Raw genomic sequence first — 19,940 nt, 5'->3', positions numbered from 1 at the left:
GGTTGATAGCTACTGCTTTACATGGGAAGTTCCTGCTGTTTTAGCTCAGATGTCTGAAGGGAACATCCACTGCGCTGGCCTCAGAGATAGGAGCAGAGAGCCACCAGGGTGAATTGTAAAAAATTCAAGTGTTTGTGAAAACACATATCCCGAGACGTGGTTAAAATCCTGCCTAGGCAAAGCTGAGCCTCGGGGAGCACTGGATCCCATTTCACGTGTCCCAGCACGGCACGACGTTTCCCAGGCTGTGCTTTGCCCTGCCGCACACCCACGCTCTCTCTTTCCACGTGGAGGACACGGAGCAAGTTCTGAAGTCCAGCTGGTAGAAAACGATAGATATTCTGGCTGTCTCCTCTCCTCTGAGCAGGGAGGAGGAAGATCCCGCAGGGATTCCCCTTGCGTAAGAGGAATTCCCACCTGGCACAACACCCAGGTTTGCATCTCCTCGGCTCCCGCGGAGCATCAGGAAAGCACCGGTTTTAACGGAGACTCAGATCCTCCCAAATCCAGGCGGAAGTAATGCTCCCGCCGGGCGCTCGGGGGGTCGCGGCGGGGGACCGGTGCGGTGCTCCGCGGAGGACGCTGGTGCAGGAGCAAGCCGGCTTCCCTAGCCAAGGAACGCAGTCTCCACCTGCGTTACCGAGAGAACCAGGACAGCAGTAAGAGGAATTACCCTTTGCAGGATGTATAACAGCAAGGCATTTCGTATGTGTTCCTTGCCGTCTGCAAGCCTTTCCCTCTGCCCTCTCCTAGGAGTGCACCGTCCTTCCCAGACATCCGACATCCCTGGTTTCTACCCCCTCCCTCCTGGCGGAGTCGGACAGATCACTCCTTCAATGAGCTGGTGAGTGCGAGCCCCTCCGCATCCCCGACCCCGCTGCCCTGGCCTCGCCGGGCTCCCGCCTCCGATCAGGACTCGCGCCGGCTTTCCGCACCGCGATGGGGGTTATTCAATAACCGGCCGCTCGCTGTGGTCCTGCCGGTGCTGTCAGCCCTGCCTCTCCTGCCATCTGCGCCGTGGAGGGGTGTTACGGACCCCGGTGCAGAAACGGGATGCGGATCCGCGGAGAAGCTCCTGGCCTTGTCCCAGCTGAGGCATCCGCGGAGCCGAGGTTGCACCCGGCTGCTCGTGCGGCTCCGAGCCGCCTCCTCCCTCGCGGCCAACCCCGTACGCGGGTCAGAAATCCCAGGAGCGCTGCCCTCTCCTCGCAAGTTGGGGGCGATTTTCCCCCCCGCTCAGGTTTCCCCCGAGCTCAGCGGCGTGTTCGGCTTTCGAAGGACGCCGGCCCCACCGGCTGTGTGCGGCAGGGAGCGGGCAGGAGGAGGAGGAGGAGGAGGAGGAGGAAGGCTCTGGGCACCTCGCCCGGGCGCGCGGTGCTGGCTCCCCAAGGGTCCCAGGCGCCGGCAGACCTGGACCCGCACCCTGCCGGCCCCTGTCCTCGGGGAAACCCGCCCCGGGGACGGGGCTAAGGGCTCCCACGCGCTGCCTCGCGCGTCCCGAGCAGATGACCTTGAGGCAGCAGATCTGGCCAGGCAGGAGCTGCCGTATTCCCAAAGCGGCTCTTCAGCTTTTAATCCGTTTTGGTGACGCGAAGGTGCCGCGGAGGCACGAGGAGAGGTTTGTGGTTGGAGGAGGAGGATTCGGAGTCTGCGCCGGGGACCGGCAGACCGGGGCGAGCCTGAAGCCGAGCGGGGGGCAGAGAGCAACGTCCTCCCTGCTGCTCGCTGGCGAGACCCCGGCGAGACGCACGGCGCCGGGACGTGAGGCCGTGCTGCAAAAGTGGGAGAAGCGAAACGTATGAAAACGCCGAGTAAAGAGTTGGCCTTCTTTTTGTTTGTGAATTTTTTGTTCCAGATATTTAACCACAAAGAAGCAGAGGCTGGGGCCTTTGATACAGAGTTTGGCTTCAAAGAGATTACATTTTGCTTTCTGTGCTAAATCTGCTACTCTTGGGCGATGATTTAACTCCTCGTATGATGTGATTCATCCTCAGGAAAAACAAGTACTGGAGTGACTGTGCTAGAACCTGAAGGAAGTTGCTGGGGGTGAGCAAGGAGCCTGTGTGCCAAGCGCAAGGTCCGCTCTCCGGGATGGGAAGCTGCTAAAAAAAAAAAAAAAATATTCCGTTTTTCAAAGGGTTTTTGTTTATTTGCTGGTCGTGGAGGAAGTCTGTGTTGCTGGCGGCCGCTGCAGCCCCTGGCAGGGCTTGGTGCCTTCAGCTGGGCTGGTCGGACGCGTCCGCTGGTGACTAGCAGGGGAGATGCGGCGAGCGGAGGAGCGGCGTGGCGGGGCGGCGAGCGGGCGCTCCAGCGGCACGCGCTTGCCGCGGGGCTTTCCTCGCCGCTCTTGCTGCCTGAAATTTGCAGAAGGAGCCACAAAACCACGTCCAAAGCACCCGGCGTACGCCCAGCGCTTGCTTTTGGGGGGACTCTTCTGCGCGGAGATGTGTTAAAGGCCGGTTACGTCTCAGCCTTGGCTTCCCCCCGGGCAGTAACAGGGCTCCCGGCGGAGGGAGGGAGCGATGCCGCGGGACGACTTTTGCAAAAAACTGGGCGCTAAGTTGCGTTTCTGTAAAGCTCGGTGAGCAGCCGCGGCCGCCGGCCGGCGTGCCGGTCGGGGGCGTCGAGCGGGAGCGCGGCGGGGGCCGGTCTGGTGAGTTCGCTCGGGGTTCGCGCTGCCTCGTTAGCCCCTCCGCTAGCCCCCGTGCCGGGGCGATGCAAGCCTTAATTGCACATTCCCAGCAATCAGGGATTGACTCTGCAATTGAATTAATTTGCGTGTCAGAATCGCTTTGGGTGAAGCGGTGAGTGCCACGATCCGTTCGTACCCTGGTGTCTTGGCCGGCTGGAGGAATGCGTGTCACTTCTGGATTAACTGCGAGCGTTTTCTGAGCCCTGGGGCAGGAATGCCAGACTTCAAAGGCGGCTCAGGTTTCCCGACGGGGCGGCAGCGGCGTGGGGCTGTTGGCTGGGGTGTTTACACGCCGGCTGCCGAGGGCCGCGAGCGGGATCGCTCGCTCCCCCCCAGCAGACAGGTCTCCCCGGTTTCGGGTAGGGGCTGCGAGCTGCCGCTGCCCGCCGGGGCGAGAGGAGCCCCGGCGCCTCCCGGGCTCCGGCATTGCCCTGCTCCGCGTTAGCCCAGGAGCATCGTCCGGCGGGTCGGTAGAAGAGAGCGGGGCATTTCTGAGCTGCTCCCGCGTGAAAAACGGGACCAGGAGGCCGGGACGGGGTCGGTTTTCCCATTGCTTCGCCTTTGTGCCGCCGCCTCTAGAACAACTGCTTCCCGGGTCCCGCCGTCGTGGCTCCGGACCCTCCGCGGGGCCCCGCGCTCCCGGCGGGAGGCCGAAGCCGGAGGCAGCGGCGCCGGGGGCGGCGGGAGGCGGCGGGCGCCGAGGCGGACCTCGCACGGGGACCCGGCGTGCCGCCGGGCCGGGGAGCCGCGGGGGGCGGCCGCGCCGCTGTGGGTACTTTATAGCCTCTTTCTTCCCGATCCCAGGCAGAGCCAGTCTGTCTATCCGCTCCCGTCATGTGGATTTAGGCAGCCGTACTCGTCAGCGCTTTCCCCTGGCGCCTCTTTCTCCAGGTGAGTACGAGCCGCGCGCGCCGTAGGAGCTTGCAGCCCCCGCGCCGGCGCGGGCCCGAGACGAGCTGCCCGGCACCGAGGAGGCTGAACGGCGCGGCGGCGCCGCCGCAGCCCTGCGAGCTGGAACGGGCCCCGTTTTGCCTTCCATGAACGTACGCGGAGCTGCCCGGGAGCGACCCGCGCCGCCGGCTTTCGCTTGCACTTCGCCTCGTGCCGGCGCGGCGGCGGGGGAGAGCGCCGGTGGCCCCGCGGGGAAGGCTCCCCGCCGGACTCCGTGCTTGCAGGACGAGAGCAGCGAGCCGCTCTCCGGAGAGCAGGGAGCTCCCGGTTCCCGCGGCCTCGCCGGGCGCGCGGGAGCCGCCGCTCGCCGCGGGGACGGGGCCACCGGCGCGGGGCTGCCGCGGACGAGGCCGCGCGCCTGGGCCGGCAAGGATCGTGCTGCGGGCTCTGCTGCTGCTGCGTTGAACTAAGCAGCTTTTCTTCGGGTGCCAGCGTATCTACCGAGGCGCCCGTCTCCCGCGGGCAGAAAGCACCAAGCTCGGAGAAACTCCGCGGAGCGCGGACGGGGCTCGGAGGCCGGCGGGAGCTCGCGGGAGCTCGCTGCCGTGTCGGTGGGCGACGTTGCTGAGGCCAGGCGCACCCCGCAGGGCTGCAGTTCGGGTCCTCTTCAGGGGTGGTCCTCACCTCTCGCATCCAGACGTCGGCTGGAGTTCGTTGTTTCTTCCTGCAGCGCTAATGAGATATTGCAGGAGCGGGGACGCGGTAGCTGCGAACGCCTTGTGGAGGAGCCGCCGATCCCTGCGCGGCCGGCTTAGGTTGCGGGTTGGTTTTTTTCGGGAAGGCCTTTCCCGACCTGCCGCGTGTTCCCCTTGGGGCGGCAGGGGATCGCTCGCTAAAGCCGCGCGGAGCCGCGGCGGGAGAGGAAGGGCCCGAGCGTGGCTCTGCCGGGTCCGCGCCCCGGGCTTGCCAGATGTGCCAGATGTGCCGCAGCCTCCGCCAGCCGCCGCTTCGCCCACCCGTGCCGGCCGGCACCCAGCGTTGTGCTTGCCGCGTCCTCCCGCTCGCTCGGTCTTGCTCCTGCAACTTCCAAACCCAGAGTGCCATCTAGCGAGAGCCGCGCCGCGGCCGGGGCGGCGCGGCCCCGCTGACCCGCGCCTCCTTGCAGGTTCCCCCACCCGCTGATGCTGGGCTCCGGCATGCACACCACCGGCATCCCGCACCCGGCCATCGTGCCCCACTCCGGCAAGCAGGAGATGGAGCACTACGACCGAAACATGTAAGTCAGAAGTCGCGGCGGGCAGAGCCGGCGTTTCCCCGCGGCGGTAGCGCTTTGGCGCGCGCCTGAGTTGTCCCCGTTGATGTCTGCGATCGACGGGGTTTCGCGCCCGCCCAGCGTTCCCCGTGCTAACTGCTTCTCTTTGCTTTCTGCCAAGGAAACCTCAACCTGAACCAAAGAGAGAGAAGGAAGCCAAGAAGCCCACTATCAAGAAGCCCCTGAACGCTTTCATGTTGTATATGAAAGAGATGCGGGCGAAAGTCATCGCCGAGTGCACCCTGAAGGAGAGCGCGGCCATCAACCAGATCTTAGGAAGGAGGGTGAGAGCACGAGCTGGGCTCGGGGCCCATCATCCCCAGGCAGAGCCGCCGTCCCCTCCGCCGCCCCGGAGGAGCCAAGCAGCTCTGTCACGTCAGGCCTCTTCTCCAGAAGGCCCTGGGCAGTCGGTGGCCTGCAAATGCCCGGCGCTGATTTTTAGAGCATCCTTGGGTGTGTTTAGAGACATCCCCTCCGGCGTGCGGGCAAGGCAGCCGAAGGGTTTCTGCTGTCCGCGACGGGAAACTGCTCGGAGGGAGATCAGAGCTTTGAGAGTAGCGAAGGTGCTGCCACCCTGGTCCCGTGCGTACATCCTCCATCCTCCTCAGTCAGCCTGAGACCCGAGGGCTGGCGAGGGAGGACACTTGTCCCCAGCAAGACCCACCATGCAGCGCCGCTTGGCCTGCTGCTACCTACCACTGCTTTTCTTCAGCCCGGGCAGCCGCGCGCTCTTGCTGCGCCCTGCCAAGTTGGAGGTTCCCCACCGTGGCCGCGGCGTCGCGGTGCGGCAGCGCCCGCGGCGGGGGGCCGGGGGTTGAAGGGCCCAGGACCCCGCGGAGCCAGTCCCACCGGTCTCACCGCGCGCTTCTCGTTGCAGTGGCACGCGCTGTCGCGGGAGGAGCAGGCCAAGTACTACGAGCTGGCGCGGAAGGAGCGGCAACTCCACATGCAGCTCTACCCAGGCTGGTCCGCCCGGGATAACTACGTGAGTGGTCAACGCGCCGGGGGCTAACGACCGCCCTCCCCCCCATAGCGCCGCTGGGAATGGTCTAGTGAACCGGAAAACTGTCCTCTACCAAATTTACTGTCTTTGCCGGTTACTGTAGTTTCTGAGAGTGCCTCTTGGCGCTCGTTCTAGTGCTGTACAGCCATAGTGCCGCGCAGGATGTTTGTGCAATCGTACGGATAGAAATGCCCATTTCAGCAGTATTTTGACCGTCCCCTTGGCATGTTAATCATAGTGTTCATAGCTGTAGCGTAAACATTATACTTTCCTAACAACTAGAGATGATACACGCAGTTTACTTACTGCCCCCGTAAATACCAGTACCATTTATACTGAATCAAGATGAACTTTTAAGTGGTGTGAATGACCTTTGGAGGTTCAGTTGCCCAGAAGCTCCTCCTTGGAGAACCTCAGGCAGCAGTCCTGAGAGGCTGGCCCAGGACAGCCGTGCAGGCAGAGCCGTTCAGAAAAGAGGCACGGGGAGAAGCTGCCAGGAGAGTCTTAAGAAGGCTGTTGCAGTTTACTGAACTCTTCAGTTTGTGCTCGTGCATGAGCTTTATACGTCACCTGGCTTGGCACTGCTGGCTCCGTAACGGCGACAGCGCGGCGCTCAGCCCCATCCGTACTCCACTTTCGGAGGGGGATTTGCTGAATCCTGCGCTGCCGTGGCTGGCTCAGGTGCATCTGCCGGAGCCACGCTGCCAGGTGCTCAGCAGCACGGCAAAGCTGCTAATCCTTAGCGAGCTGTGTGGCCTTTCCGCGGGGAATGCCACCGCTCTGCCAGGCGCCGGCAGGTGCCTTGGGTCGCCGGGAGGCAGTCCTTGCGAGTTAAGCTCGTTCCCCAGTACAGTTCGTTTGCAATTTGTGTCCTAGGGAAGCCTCCACGGCAGTGGAAAGTAATTTTTAAAAGGCAAAATAGAAAAATGAAAGCTGCTTTGTGTGAATTGCATCCAGGCTGTGGAGTTCAGCTTCAGACCTCTTGGTGGGGTTGCTTCACCAGCAGCCATCCCCGTGCTGCGCCGCGGGGACATCTGCAGCCACCGACTCTGTCCTCCCTCTGGAGCTGCGATTCCACCCGGCCCGGTCGCAGTCTGACCGAGACGACAGCAGTGCCTGCGCTGGCAGCTCGCAAGCTAAGCCCAGTTCTTTGGTGAGCCCCTTCACCACCCAAGGCTGCCGAGAGGAGAAAAAAAGAAAACTCTTTGCAGATCAAAAAAAAAAAAAAGGGAAAAAAAGAAAAAGCAACCCCAAAAGCAGGCAGCAGCTGCTGGGTAGGACAGCTGAGCAACTCATCAAATAGCGGTGGTTCTCAGCAGTGAGATTTAGCTAACGACCCCAAAACCTGCTGAGCGCCAGACTGGGAGCGCCCGTAGGCAGAGCGCTGGAGCAGCAGTGGCCATCAGCGGCTGGAGCTGCAGTGGCCAGCAGTGGTGGCCTTGCCCGGTTTTCCCTGAAAGGAGATTCGCCGGCCTTGGTGGCCATTTCCAAGCCACGTCCGTGGCCACTAGCAGAGGAACCTGCACCGTGCTTTCTCTGGACAGTCAGTTTGACTGGGTCCAAAGGGGGATTTTCAGAAGCGAGCAGCTCTGAGCTGAGTTTCACCGCGGCTGGCAGGGTAGGACCAGCGCTGAGCCGCTCGGACAGTCTCACCCCATGGAGCGAGCTGGATTTTAGCAGCTGATAGCAAAAAGGGAGACTTGGGAACAGAGTGATTCTGTGAAGACATTTTAATCAGATCCCAGAAAACGCTGTCAAAGCAGACAGGAGCCGCGGCCTCTCTCTGGTACTGTTGCCCCTTTTCTGAGAAGGAGGGAGACGCGGTGGCTGTGGCTGGAGGGCATTGCCATGGTTCTTCAGAGGTCTGTCCATCAACTTGGAGAGCTCTGCTGTGAGATCTGGAGTCCGGCCGTGTCCCCCTGGATTGTCCCTTCTCTGAGACAGCTGGTTTCTTCCCTCCACAAGAGCTTTCTCACCGGGGACCGAGCAGCTAGGGGCCACCCAGGCTCTGAAAGCGCTCGCCCAGCGCCGGGCTGGAGCTGCCGCCGGGCTCGTGGTCTCTGCGAGAAAGGCTCTGCTGTGCCCGGAGCTTTGCCGCGCGGGGAGGAGGAATGTAGGTCACCTCGGCGGCACGTGACTCGGATATCAGACAGGAAATACAGTTGCTCCCACACTGCAGAAGAGATCACCGCAGTTAGGAGCTTTCCACCTTCACTCAAACCACAAGAAGTCGTATAAAAAGAAGTCGCAGGTCAAAGCCAGCCCTGGCAGCTGCGTTTTTCACGCAGGCCGGATTTGCTCCAGCTCTCCTGTGTCCTCATGAATAAAGCCAGTAGGATATAAAGAGCTTTAGTATGTATTCTGGGCCAGAGAGGCAAATCTGGGGATAAAGTTGTGTTTTGCTGTTAGAGTGAAGAAAACAGAAGACCGATAGGTGAGTCCTGAGCTGTGAAATGATGGAGATCTTGTTTAATTCCATTGATTAGAGCAAAAATGGTTCAGATTCCCAGGTTACACATATCAGGATAGGCCAGTGATTATAGTTTTGTTATATTTTTGCCTAAAAGCTCTAGCACACTTGCACGGGCAAGTCCCAGTAGTGAGGTCCCAGTACAAGGTGACTCCAGAGAAAGCGTTACACCAGGGCGTCTTGGTATTCATCTCTCCTCCCTGGAGCCTCGGAGGTCTCAGAAGCTGAAGATTCCTGTTGCAGTCCTGGAGGTTAATGGAAACCTGCAGCATTCCTAAAGCAAAAGTCGGGTTTCTCACCCAGTAGCATGAGGCTCAGCAGGACAAGCTCGCATCTCTAGAATTTCAACAAACATCTCAAGCTGACTGCACTGCACACCTTTTAGGTATATTTCTACAGAGCTGAGTTGCCGTTTTTACACTGTAATGCGCTCCTCGGCCGCCGGGCCATGGGCTCCCACCGATGTGCTTGGGGCCGCTGCAGCTCTGCAGCACATCGGGGCCATCTCTGCCTAAATATCCTTCGGTCAGCCGCCTGCCGTGCAGCGCAGGTGAAACCTTGCTGTGGTTTATTCCAGTGCTTCTTTGAATTCAGTAAAAGAGCTGGATTATCATGCAAAATAACGCCCTGCAGAGATGACCCGTTTTTTTATTGCATTGGGTTCGCAGAAATTGTCCCTTGCAAGCTCTTTTGCAGACTACAGTGCAAATCGGGGCTCGGCCGTAGCGGTAGCGCCGCTGCGACCGCGGAGGCTCCTCACGCTCTCTGACCTTGCCCAGGCTCGTCGGGAAGCGGCACCGGGCAGACGTGCCGTCGAACGCGGGGTGGCCGGCCGCGGCGACGTGGCCTCCCTGCCCGCCGAGTTTCTCCTGCTGCTCTTGTGCAGCTTGTGTGCGTAGTGGTTTTGGCATGCTGGGGGTTAGTCAGAACACCTATGGTTTGGGGCTCTGGGGTGCTGGAAATTGGGGCGGGGGGATTTTTTGCCATACATGCCCAGAATAAATCTGTGCAATTTAAATGACAGCCGTAATCATTTGTGAAAACACTTGATGATTGTGATGATAGTTCCTTTGAAAGTTCCCACTGGATTTGTTTTCATGGGTATTGAACTGAGCTGTTTGGGGGGGGGGGAAAGGGGTGTCTGCATAAATAACCTGGGCACTCGGGGTCCGGGAGCCACAGACCTCCCTCCGCTCCGGGCCCCCCTGCCTCAGGGAGCATCCTTGCTCGTCTGGGAGCGCAGACTAACGGTCCTTTCCTTTCGTGTCTTAGGGGAAAAAGAAAAGACGAACACGGGAAAAGCAGCAAGATTCCAGCTCAGGTAAATGCCTTGGTACTAAGCCGAGTGCGTTCCTCCGTAGTTGTCACTTTGCTTTTGCTCGGAGTGGATTATCCAAGGGAAAAGCAGTTGTCGTGTTTTGCCGTGTTTTGTTTTATCCTCCTGATCTTAACTAAAGAAATATGCTTTTTTTTCTAAAAGGCATAGTAAGTTAACATTTCTGTGACTTACTCCTAAGCATATGTTTGAACTAGAACATGGGTAGTTCATGAAGACTGGAAAGATCAGGTTTGGGCAAGTGTTTAACTTCATGTAATCTGACATGAAAGTTAATCCACTCCAAACCATGCCCCCGTCAGCTAGTTGAAAAAAACTCCTCTCAGATGCATCAGTATTGGCATGTAGGGGGGGACTGCCCAAAAACTCGTTTTTCTTCTCAGTGACCTCGAGTTCAAGTCAAGTCACACTACAAACCTGTGCAGCAGCACGACAGGTTTCTTCATTCTGCAAAATTCTGCTTATTAGAAACCTTTTGGCAGATTTCAGCCATTTCCACGCACATTTCCCCATGCCTCGTCCAAGGCTATTCCCACGCTGAGTTTTGAAGCATTTCTACCATACCGGGGCGGGGGAAACACCCTCTGTGCTGCAGGGCCGCAGCGGCCGGGCGTTGCTCGCCTGGTCCTTCCAGCGCCTGCGGTCTGCCAGCGCTGCCCGGCCGCCACGCAGCTCTTCCCACGCGCAGCGCGCCGGGCAGTCGCTGCTCGTTGCTTTTCGATGAAATTAAGTTAGCCGGACGATAGGCTGTTGGCTGCCTCCCTCCGGAAGCGCTCGCTGCGGAGGCTCCTGGCTCCGGGGCCGTGCCGCGCAGGGTGCCGCGCAGGGTGCCACGCAGGGTGCCGCGCAGGGCAGGGGTGCCGAGGCCCCTCCGCACGGGAGCCCTGCCGCGGAGCCTGGACGGCTCGTGGGGTGGTTGCTACCTGCGAGCGCCGCCCTGGCTCCACCAGCTTTGTGGCCGTGGGTTACGCTTCCCTGCAACCCGAATCCTGCAGCCTTGCGTTAAGTGCCTAGACTGATAAGGGAAATATAAACTTCTAGGCTTATATGATGTATGTTGTATGTGTAGTATAAAAATAACAATATTTCACCCATTATGGGCTTGAAAACGATTGCTGGTGGAACGGCAGGAAACACTAGTGGTATCTGAGGGAGGGAATCTGAAGCTAGCACAGAAATATGTTGTTTGAATCCCATTTGTGGCACTAGAGGGGAAAAAAAACCCACGGAAACTGGGCCTCACCCTGGTCAGTGGCACGTTTGTCCAGCAACAGCGCAGCGTTTCGGGGAGGGCCGCGGAGCCGGAAGGGGAGTTCAGGGAGGCAGCGTAGCGTTGCCCAGGCCGAGGTCTCCTTGGTGCTAACTCTGCTTTCAACCTGCTTCTGCAATATTTCCTCTTCTCCTCTTGCACCGCGAAGGCTCCCGCGGCGGGAGGCTCGGCGCCTGCTGCGCTTGGCAGCTTTTCCCAAGCGAAGGGATCGGACGTGCTGCCAAGGGCGGCGGGTGACCTTCCCGGTCGTCGCCCGTACCGGGGCCGAGTTCTGCCCGCCCGCCCGCGGACTGGGAAGGAAGCGGCTGAGCTAGGGAAACGCAAGGGAGCGAGAGCAAAACCCACCAAATTTCGAGCTGGAGGCCGGTCCCCAGACCTCCTCCTCCTCCTCCAGCCTGCTCGACGTGGTCTTTGATATTTGCCTAACGGTCGCTTTTTTACAGGAGAGGTGGTGCCGACGTAGTTGCGTTGCAGCAAACCGGGATTGCGGTCTGTTAGTTTTGTGCTAAGTGGCTAAAATGACGTTGCATCTTTTCTTCCTCCTGCTGCTCCTCCTCTCTGTGCCTCTGCCTTGCCCACTCTCCGCCGCGCATGCCTCTGTGTTCAGATCCTGCCTCTCCTAAGAAATGCAGAGCTCGCTTTGGCCTCAACCAACAAACGGACTGGTGCGGCCCGTGCAGGTGTGTATCGACCCCCTCCGCGCCTCGGCACCGGCTGCGGGTTCTCCCGGGCTCCTCTAACACGCGAACGAGCCGGCGGCGCCGCTCGGGGCTGCTCCGGGCAAAGCGGGTCTGGGGTTTCCTCGGGGCTCCCCCCCACCCCCGGCCGCTCTTCCTCCGGGGCGCAGAGCAGCATTTGCTGGCCGAGGTGCTAGGTCCAAACTTCTCCCGGGTTTCTTACCCTGGCAGGCAACGTCGTGTCATGTTTGACATGCTTTGTGGGTCGCTTCCTTCCCTGGTGTTAGAAGTTTCTCTGTTTTGGTGTTGAGTCATTTCTCATCCCCCACCTATTTTTAGGAAAAGTCCTGATGTGGGATTTCTGTTCCCCTTTTAATGATTCCCTGTCTCAAAAATACCATCCTAGGGCCAGGAGTGAGTAGTTAAGGTGGGTTTTTTTTTTCCTATTTATACCTGAGACTAACCACGTATTTTGAGATCCAGCTCTTGTTGGCTCACCAAGTGGCTCCATTCATTAGGGGCGTGATAACCTCAAGCAACGAGACGCTTCGCAAGCGCTCCATGCCTTGAGCTTCTAAGGAATGATCACCTAAAGGCAATAGCAAATCTTAAAGCAGGGACCAAACAAATATGAGCTAGTTCAAAGTGTCTTCAAATGGATGCAGGCAGAGAAAGCTCACGGCCAGTGCTGGGCCTGGGCACCCAAGCAAGCAGAGGATGCAGCCTCAGCAGAGGTCTGTGGTCCGTAGCACAGAGCAACATGCCAACACATAAAGAGTCTGTCTAGCAAAATCTGAGAGTTGTTGGCCTTGCACTAAAGGGGAAGGTATTGCATAGTGTGCTTATCGCAGCTAAAACTGTTTAATCTACCAGCAACCCTCCACAAAGCTATTTTTTGAGTTGATTATATCCTGAAGGAGCTTTGTCCCTGCCCTGACCACGAGCTCAGTGTCACCAGGCAGGAAGAAGGAGGCTGAACAAAAAGTCCCTCATGTACTTCTGGGTGCTGTGAACCAGCACACACCTTATCTTTCTCTCTGGGCTTTTTTTACTGCTTAGTAGTAGCTTAGAAGTGTCCTGTGCTTGCAATTTATACAGCAGATGATGCCACTCAAGCACGATTTTTTCCTACTTTAGAAGCAGGACAGAGTTCCCTTAAAGCCGCATTAATACTTTCCCTTAAATGTCCTCGAGGTGTTTCTGTGGCCTCCGTCGTTCACGGCAGCAGTGCCGGCCGGGACACGAAGACCAACGCCGAGCTGACGCCTCGCAGGGCACGACTGCCGGCCTCCGGGCAGCTCTTACCGCGCCGCTCCTGCTTCGTGTGAACGCTCTTGGTGCAGCGCCGGTGCTAACGCTGCGCGGTGCTGCCCAAGGAACACGAACGCCGATCTGCTCTTGCACCTTAGCATGCTTTCTCAGGGTTTTTTTCAATCTTTGCCACTAAAGTAACAGCTTTAGTAACAGCTGTTCTGCAATTTCCAGTACTAATGTACTACTGCCAGCTCGAGGGCTTCTGCCCTGTGCGTTCTGGTCCTGGCACCCGCTAAGAGAAACTTCCACCGGCGAATTTCCCTCCCATGCCAGGAGATGTTTAACTGGTTGAAACAGCATGTTCCTGCTTTTGAGGTTTCACCTCCCTGGGACAAACTGGTCCAGCTTGCTTTAGGGACAGGGAGTTATACCTGTATATTTTTTTAGATAGATAGATATGTAGTAGCTGAATAATAGCCATGTTAGCTGTAGACCACTAAAGGGTTCATTTAATCAGTAATCATCTCTAGCATCAGATCTACTTTCTCCCTGTATTTTCTAATCAGATCAGAGCAGTGAAGGGATGGATACTTGCCTGTCATCTTACAAACGGGTTTTTGAAACTCTTCTTTCTGCAGCTGCCTCTGAAATGTGTGTGGAAAATACAGCTTCTCCCAGGGTTTATCTACGCTGTAAAATTACAGCCAATGTAAAATGACCTCAGTGTTAGCTATTCCGGGTAGCAGGGCTGTTGTGTTCCTTATCACGTTAACCGGGTCACCATGGCTAACCGTGACACTGGCACTAGTAATGCTGCATCTCTTGGTCACAGCCAGCGCAGAGTCGTGTTAATACAGGACCAGTTACTGCATCTGCTCACGCGGGCTGGGTGTTCACGAGGCAGCTCAGCGGACGGTGTGGGCCTGCATTAGCACACTCCCCGCTGGATCTGGTTTCCTCAAATGAGACAGCAGAGGCAGGGAGCTGACCGGTGGGGAAATGGTCTTCTGGCTGCTGTAGCTGGATGGCTGCAAAGTCATCAAGGCCACCTCCCGCAGAGGAGCTGCTGCCCTTAAGGTTACGAAGGTGCCATCTAGAGAACTCTGTTGCTTAACTCTGTACTGAGCCGCTCTGGAGGAGTCAAAGCAGGTGCCGTAGAGGATCTGTCACCTGAGGAGGAGGGAAACCTGAATGCCCAACAGAAGACAACATAAAAGGAACTAACTCTAACTATCCAGGAAGAGTTAGAAGTAATTCCAGTGTGTGAGGTGATGCCTGGAACTTGGGCAACCATAGGCTAAATAGTGCTGCTTTAGTGGAATCATCAAGGGATGGGGTGAAATCATACCCAAATCCAGGTACAGAAAGTTCGATGCAGGATTTCTGGTTTTAAAGCACCGAGATCATAAGGTATGAACATAAGGTAAGAAGCCAGGGGCTTCTTACTGGAAAAGCAGCAATAGGTGCCACTATGTGGATACTCACCTAGACAGTCTTTATTGTGGATAAATCTTCCGCCAGCTCTATTTGTCATGCTCCATTAAAAGAAAGTATGGCAGTGAAGCTTTTGAAGCACAGGGCTGGCTGTAGGTTCACTCAGATACTTGTTCTGGCTAACCTCTCATATCCAGCCACATTGCATTTCTGCACTTGTAGCTCTGCTTCCTAAGAGACAATTCACAGCAATCATCTCTTCTTGTCCAGAAAAGCCGTGGGCACTGTCACCATTTTCTTTTATTCTTAGCTAGGCTAACAGCAGAGCAGCTTAAAAGGTGATGGACCCTCCAAATCGCAGTGAGTTACAAAGGATCCACAAGCCACGTGTGGCTCCTCGGGCCCCCCACCAGGTTAGCATCCGAAGAAAGGGATCGCACAGCCTCAGGCTGTCTTCTGCCAGCCAGTCCAAGGCCAGGTTCTTCCCCTTTCCTGAAAAGGGCTCGCCACTCCTGCTCAACCCCGAGCAGCTGAGCACTTTCACATCAACTGCGTCACTGCACAGAGGTCCTGCAGGACCGCGTGTAGAGCATTTTGAGATTCAGAGCTGTATGTATAGACTGAGACCAAAAGCTTTTGCTGCAAAAAAAGTGAGTAGATGTAGTCTGCACAAGCCCAGGAAGCGGCACAAAATGAGCCACACAAAGACATTCTTAAGAGTTTGAGTTGACTTGTGTTGTTGTAGAAGGAAAGCCAAAAATGAGCTAGCGAGAGGTGGCTGGCCAGTGTACTGCATCCTGCTGCCTCTTTCCCAGGTGTTCCTCAGAGAGGACAGGAGGGGTCCAGGCAGGGCATCACAGAGACCTTTTCCCCACGTGTGTGGGTCTGCAGTGTCCAACTGAGAGCATGGCCCAGACGCTCACGCGAGTGGTGGGCCACGTGGCTTGATGACTTAGTCGTACCTAGTCCTGCACCAGGATGGCACCGCATACCTGACCACATGCAGGGGCTTGGTTTGGTCATGCAGCAGGCAGATGTGCGCGCATGCAGCATTTTATGGTCTGGAAGCATCTCCGTGGGAGCCTCTTTGCCCCATTCAGCACCCCAGAAGTAGAGGTATGGTTGGCTGGGCGACATTAGTGCTGGGGTTGTGAGAAATGACTTTTTTTCCATATTTTGAGGGGTCGAGGCCTTTTCATCGGAATTCAACTCTTGTAACAGTGTGCTCTTCCAGCAGCAAAATCCAGTCACAAGGAGCAGGGAAGGCATGTGGCACAGGAAGGGCCACTTGCTGCAAGAAAAAAAAGCAGGGCTTCTTCTTTCACATCTAAGAAGGATACTGCAAGGGCAAAATATCCGTGCAGCGTGCCACACCAGCAGGTCCAGGCCCATACCTCGCGCGGGGCAGGGGTACCAGCAACCAGGGCTGGAGCCCTGGGCTCCACGGAGCAGCCCATGGGAAGGGGGAGGCCCCGTGGAAGCTGGTGCCGCCAGTCCACAGAGCCCCACGGCCTGAGCCCGTATTTATGCCAGCCGCGTACGTAGCTGCTCCTTTTACATCAGAAAGACGGTGCCTCGATGATACAATCATAGAATGGTAAGGTTGGACGGGACCTCTGGAGATGATCTAGTCCAACCCTCAGCGTAGCCCGCACGGGGATTGAGCCCGCGACCTTGGCATTAGCAGCACCACGCGCTAACCAACTGAGCTAATCCCGATGGGTAACGTGGGCGAAGCGGCTTCTGTAGGGAGCAGCGCTTGGCTCTTCGTATACTGACACTTTGGTACCTTCTTGAGCTGTGAATAATTCTGGCTCCTCTGGGGGCAGATGAAAATTAATCCGAATTCTCTCGGTCACTGAGTTAACTTGCATTGAATCATTCAAGTAAAATAACCTAGGCCAAAGCCGGGCTCCCTGGAGGCTGCCGAGGGCCGACCCGGAGCTTCCGCAGGGCCAGCTAACCCCCGGGAACGCGCTGCCGGCGCCGGCGGGGGCTCCCCAGCGCGGCGGGGGGCTGCAGGCCGCACCGCGGCCCCTTCCCCCCGCAGCTCCAGGCTCACGAGGCCGGCAAAGGCGAGCAGGGAGCGCAGAGCGCGACCGAGGCCAAGGCCAGGGAGAAGAGCGGGAGCGGGTCACCGTAAACAGGGGTGGTTTTAACGTGGTGCCCCACGTTTGCGCTGAATGTTGCAATGGCTTACATCTTATAAATGACTGTGAATTCACCCTTTATTTACAGATAACTCTCTTCACTGTTCTTAGGAGGAAAAAGAAGTGCATTCGGTACTTACAAGGAGAAGGACGCTGTGCCAGCCCAGTTTCTTCCGATGGAAGTGCTATAGACTCCCCTCCCTCTCCCCCCGATGCACTCCGATGCGTATCCTCCGCTTTTCCTTCCGACAAGCTTGCCGCCCCTGCCGATCCCGCGCGCAGAGAGCAAAGCGACCCCTTCCCCGGCTCCGTGCACCTCAGAACCGCCACCTGCTCCTCCAGACCGACCACGAGGCGCTCGCCTGCGCCCCGCGCGGCGGCAGCGCCTCCCGCGGGGACGTAGTCCCGCTCGCCACCCGCGCCGCCCGGCGCCTCGCTTTCCTGCCTGGTTTTGCTGCCCACTGCAACGGACCAGAGACCCTTCCAAATTTCCTGTTTCACCTGTAGAACTGGCATTGGCAAAAAAAAAAAAAAAAGGAAAAAAAATAGTTAGGCAACAACCTGATTTAAGGATGCTGCAAAATTTGTTTGGTTTGGGGGCGAAGGGTGGGGGTTAAAGACAGCTGATAAAAAACGTAAAAGTAAGTACTTGCCAAAATTGAAAGCGCTGATGAGTAAACAAGCCTTGTGTCCCTGCCCTGTGCTGCTTTTTTGTTTTATTGTTTTTCTGTTTTTTTTTTTTTTTTTTTTTTTTTAACTGCATCACCTATGGATACAGCAGAAAGCAAAGATAAAGGCCCCAGCTTGCGGCAGTAGATGGTAGGCACTATAAATCTAACCACTGGCTTCCATTTCCTGCATTTGAGCTGCTTTAAATTGTAGACAGTCACAGATCTCTTGTAGCTGTTATACCATGAAGCTGGAAAAGCCGGAATAGGAGCATTTTTTAAAAGCCCTTAGGTCTGAAGACTAAATGTAGCGATGCTGGATTTCTGATCTGACTGGATGACAGAAAGACAAAATACTGAAACAAATGAGGTGAATTTTTTAAACTTCTTGTTTGAGAACAGGAAAATATTGTTTACAGGTGACGGGTCTCTGTGCAGACATGCCAAATCCCATTAGCATACAGCACAGCAGAGGAACATGGAGAGCACTAACCGGCCCGTAGAAGCACCTTGAACTGGCTGCTCGAAGGCCCAACTCTTCCTTGCTCCTGCACATCAGTGAGGTGCAGGGTTCTCCCCTGCTGTTAGGTGTTTTTCTCCGTACATTCGGATAGCCAGAATTCTTCTAAAATGGCCTGTGCAAAGACTCAAAAATCAGATTGCTACTAAAGCCTCAACCTAACTCCCTGCAACAACCTATGCAGCAGCACGCGCGAGGAGCACTTAGGGCAAGCGCGCACGGAGCCGACCCAACACCGGACCGGTGTGCTCAAGGCAGAGCACCACGCTCTGCCTCCAAAAGCATTTTCAGCTAGCAAATCCGGGGTGGAGGACAGATGGTAGTACGAGCTTTACCATGATTCTCAGCTCTCCCCTTCCTTAGGGGCAGTTTGGAAGCAGAGCAGCACGCTACCCTGCTCTACTTCAAGCATCGATCTATACTTCCCCTGAGCAAGCTCAAAACAGTTTTAACGATTTGATGTGTAACTTAAAAATATATATATATATATATTTTCCTAAAGATCCTCCTTCCACCCCGTGATGATGCCAAATGTTTGTATATTCTCTCCAGCTTGAAAACATTTACCAATTTCTAGTATTTTATTTATATTTTGAGCTTGATAAACAAAAACCAAACACTGTGGACAGATTCTGATCTCCATAAATGGATGTAAATCCTAAATAAATCCAAAACTCTGGGATTTATTCCAGATTTACACACTTGTCACAGAGATCACATTCTAGTCCTCTGCATATTTTTTCCTACTTAGAAGAGATACATTCTCTACTGCTGAAGAGAAAAATAACACACGGAGGGAGAGAGGTCTATTTTTTTCTACTTTACAGAATAGGATTTAGAGTACTGAATACCAATAAAGTTGTAATATTATTGTAGAACTGCAAGAAATTTAAGATGACCTTTATAATGTACAAAATATTTTTATATTTTTTTCTTAATGCAAAAACACAAACCCTAATTTTTTACATTGGAGTAAACAACTTTTTAAATAAGTTTATGCATCAAAGACTAAATTTTTTAGAAAACAAACAACAAACCCTGATTAGTCTGTAGAGCAGCTTTGGGTTTATTCCTTTTATTTAGGTATTTTTGCTTATAGTAGCATAGATTTTTTTTAATTCTAGTTATTTTAGAAAATATAAACCTATTGCTTTATTCCTCTCCTGTGTAAATGTAACTTCAGAAGCACTGAATGAAAGCTATGTGCAGAAATCCAAAAGTCAGTTTAACCCTTAGAGCAGTAGCATTATCTGAACAAACTGCTAACTGCACACTTAAAGTCATATACTTACTGCACTCAGAGGATTAATTACGTAGCACCAGATCAATATGCAATCTGCTAGTATTTAAATTATTTTAGCAGGTTTAGACAACAGCACAGTCTAGTGCCAAACAGAGGAACTCAGCAGACTTCCCAGATCTGACAGAATCTTTCTATGACTTATCAAAAAAAAATTACTTAAAAAAAAAGTGTCAGCTCACCATTTTTCACTTTGCGACCCTCTGAGGTAAGGGGCTGCGTAAATGTCAACTACTGTAAAAACCACAGATTACAAAGCAGCAATGATGTCCATTATTGGTCTAGCATAACTCAAAAACTGTGTTTAAACCTGGAATAACTTACACCTTGGTATTTTGTGGTTGCATTAAAAAATGCAGCTTAGTAACAAAGCAAAGGTGGGTATAAAAGAAAAGGCAGATGTGCTTAGGGAACATCACAGGAAATTTTGGAGAAAGTCCTGCACAGTACAAACTGCATTCTTGACCAAGGACCAAGTAGTACGAGCGTAAAAAGAACAGCCGTCATTCATTTCAGTTCAGTTCACTGCGACTTTCAGCCGTGTATTTCACGGCTCTTCCCAGCCCCTCTGCGGTGCTCAGCACGCCTGCCTCGGCTCAGGGCGCGCTGACCTGGAAAAGGCCCGTCGGCACTGCAGCCCCCTCTCATCGTTTTTGCTCCATCGAATTGCTGCAAGATTTCGTTAGCAAAACCTACTTCCCTCGCCCCGTTCCGCAGGAGCCCGCCCTTGGGCGTTCGCAGCACCGAAGCCGGGCGTTCGCACCGCCGCGGAGCCGGGGCAGCTACACCCGCCTGCGGGCTCACGCTGCTCCTAGGCAGGAGAGCAGCATCGTTCTGACCTTACGCTCTGCTTTGTACGTACAGGCTCATAGCCAGACTTTATCCTGTGCTTTCAGCTACCACAGTATAAACTTGGAAACTCACTTGGTATAGCGCAGCACATTCAGTTTATACTGGAGTATC

General features: G+C 55.5%; 1 protein-coding gene across 1 annotated transcript in view; it reads left to right on the top strand.

Annotated features, from left to right (window-relative positions):
• The window catches only part of TCF7 (transcription factor 7), a 59,180-nt gene extending 42,283 nt beyond the window's left edge, over positions 1–16,897 (top strand). Inside the window, exons 5-12 of the mRNA XM_062587069.1 lie at positions 754–844; positions 3,497–3,583; positions 4,749–4,859; positions 5,017–5,179; positions 5,773–5,880; positions 9,641–9,689; positions 11,582–11,654; positions 16,601–16,897. Coding sequence (XP_062443053.1) covers positions 754–844; positions 3,497–3,583; positions 4,749–4,859; positions 5,017–5,179; positions 5,773–5,880; positions 9,641–9,689; positions 11,582–11,654; positions 16,601–16,892 — 974 coding nt within the window. The 3' untranslated portion in view covers positions 16,893–16,897. The remainder of the gene's footprint in view (positions 1–753; positions 845–3,496; positions 3,584–4,748; positions 4,860–5,016; positions 5,180–5,772; positions 5,881–9,640; positions 9,690–11,581; positions 11,655–16,600) is intronic.
• The last annotated feature ends 3,043 nt before the right edge of the window (positions 16,898–19,940 follow it).

The sequence above is a fragment of the Rhea pennata genome, chromosome 14 (genome assembly GCF_028389875.1).
Source record: "Rhea pennata isolate bPtePen1 chromosome 14, bPtePen1.pri, whole genome shotgun sequence".
Lineage (NCBI taxonomy): Eukaryota > Metazoa > Chordata > Aves > Rheiformes > Rheidae > Rhea > Rhea pennata.
Note: the sequence above shows the minus strand (reverse complement) of the source record. Positions and strands in the feature narration are given on the sequence as shown.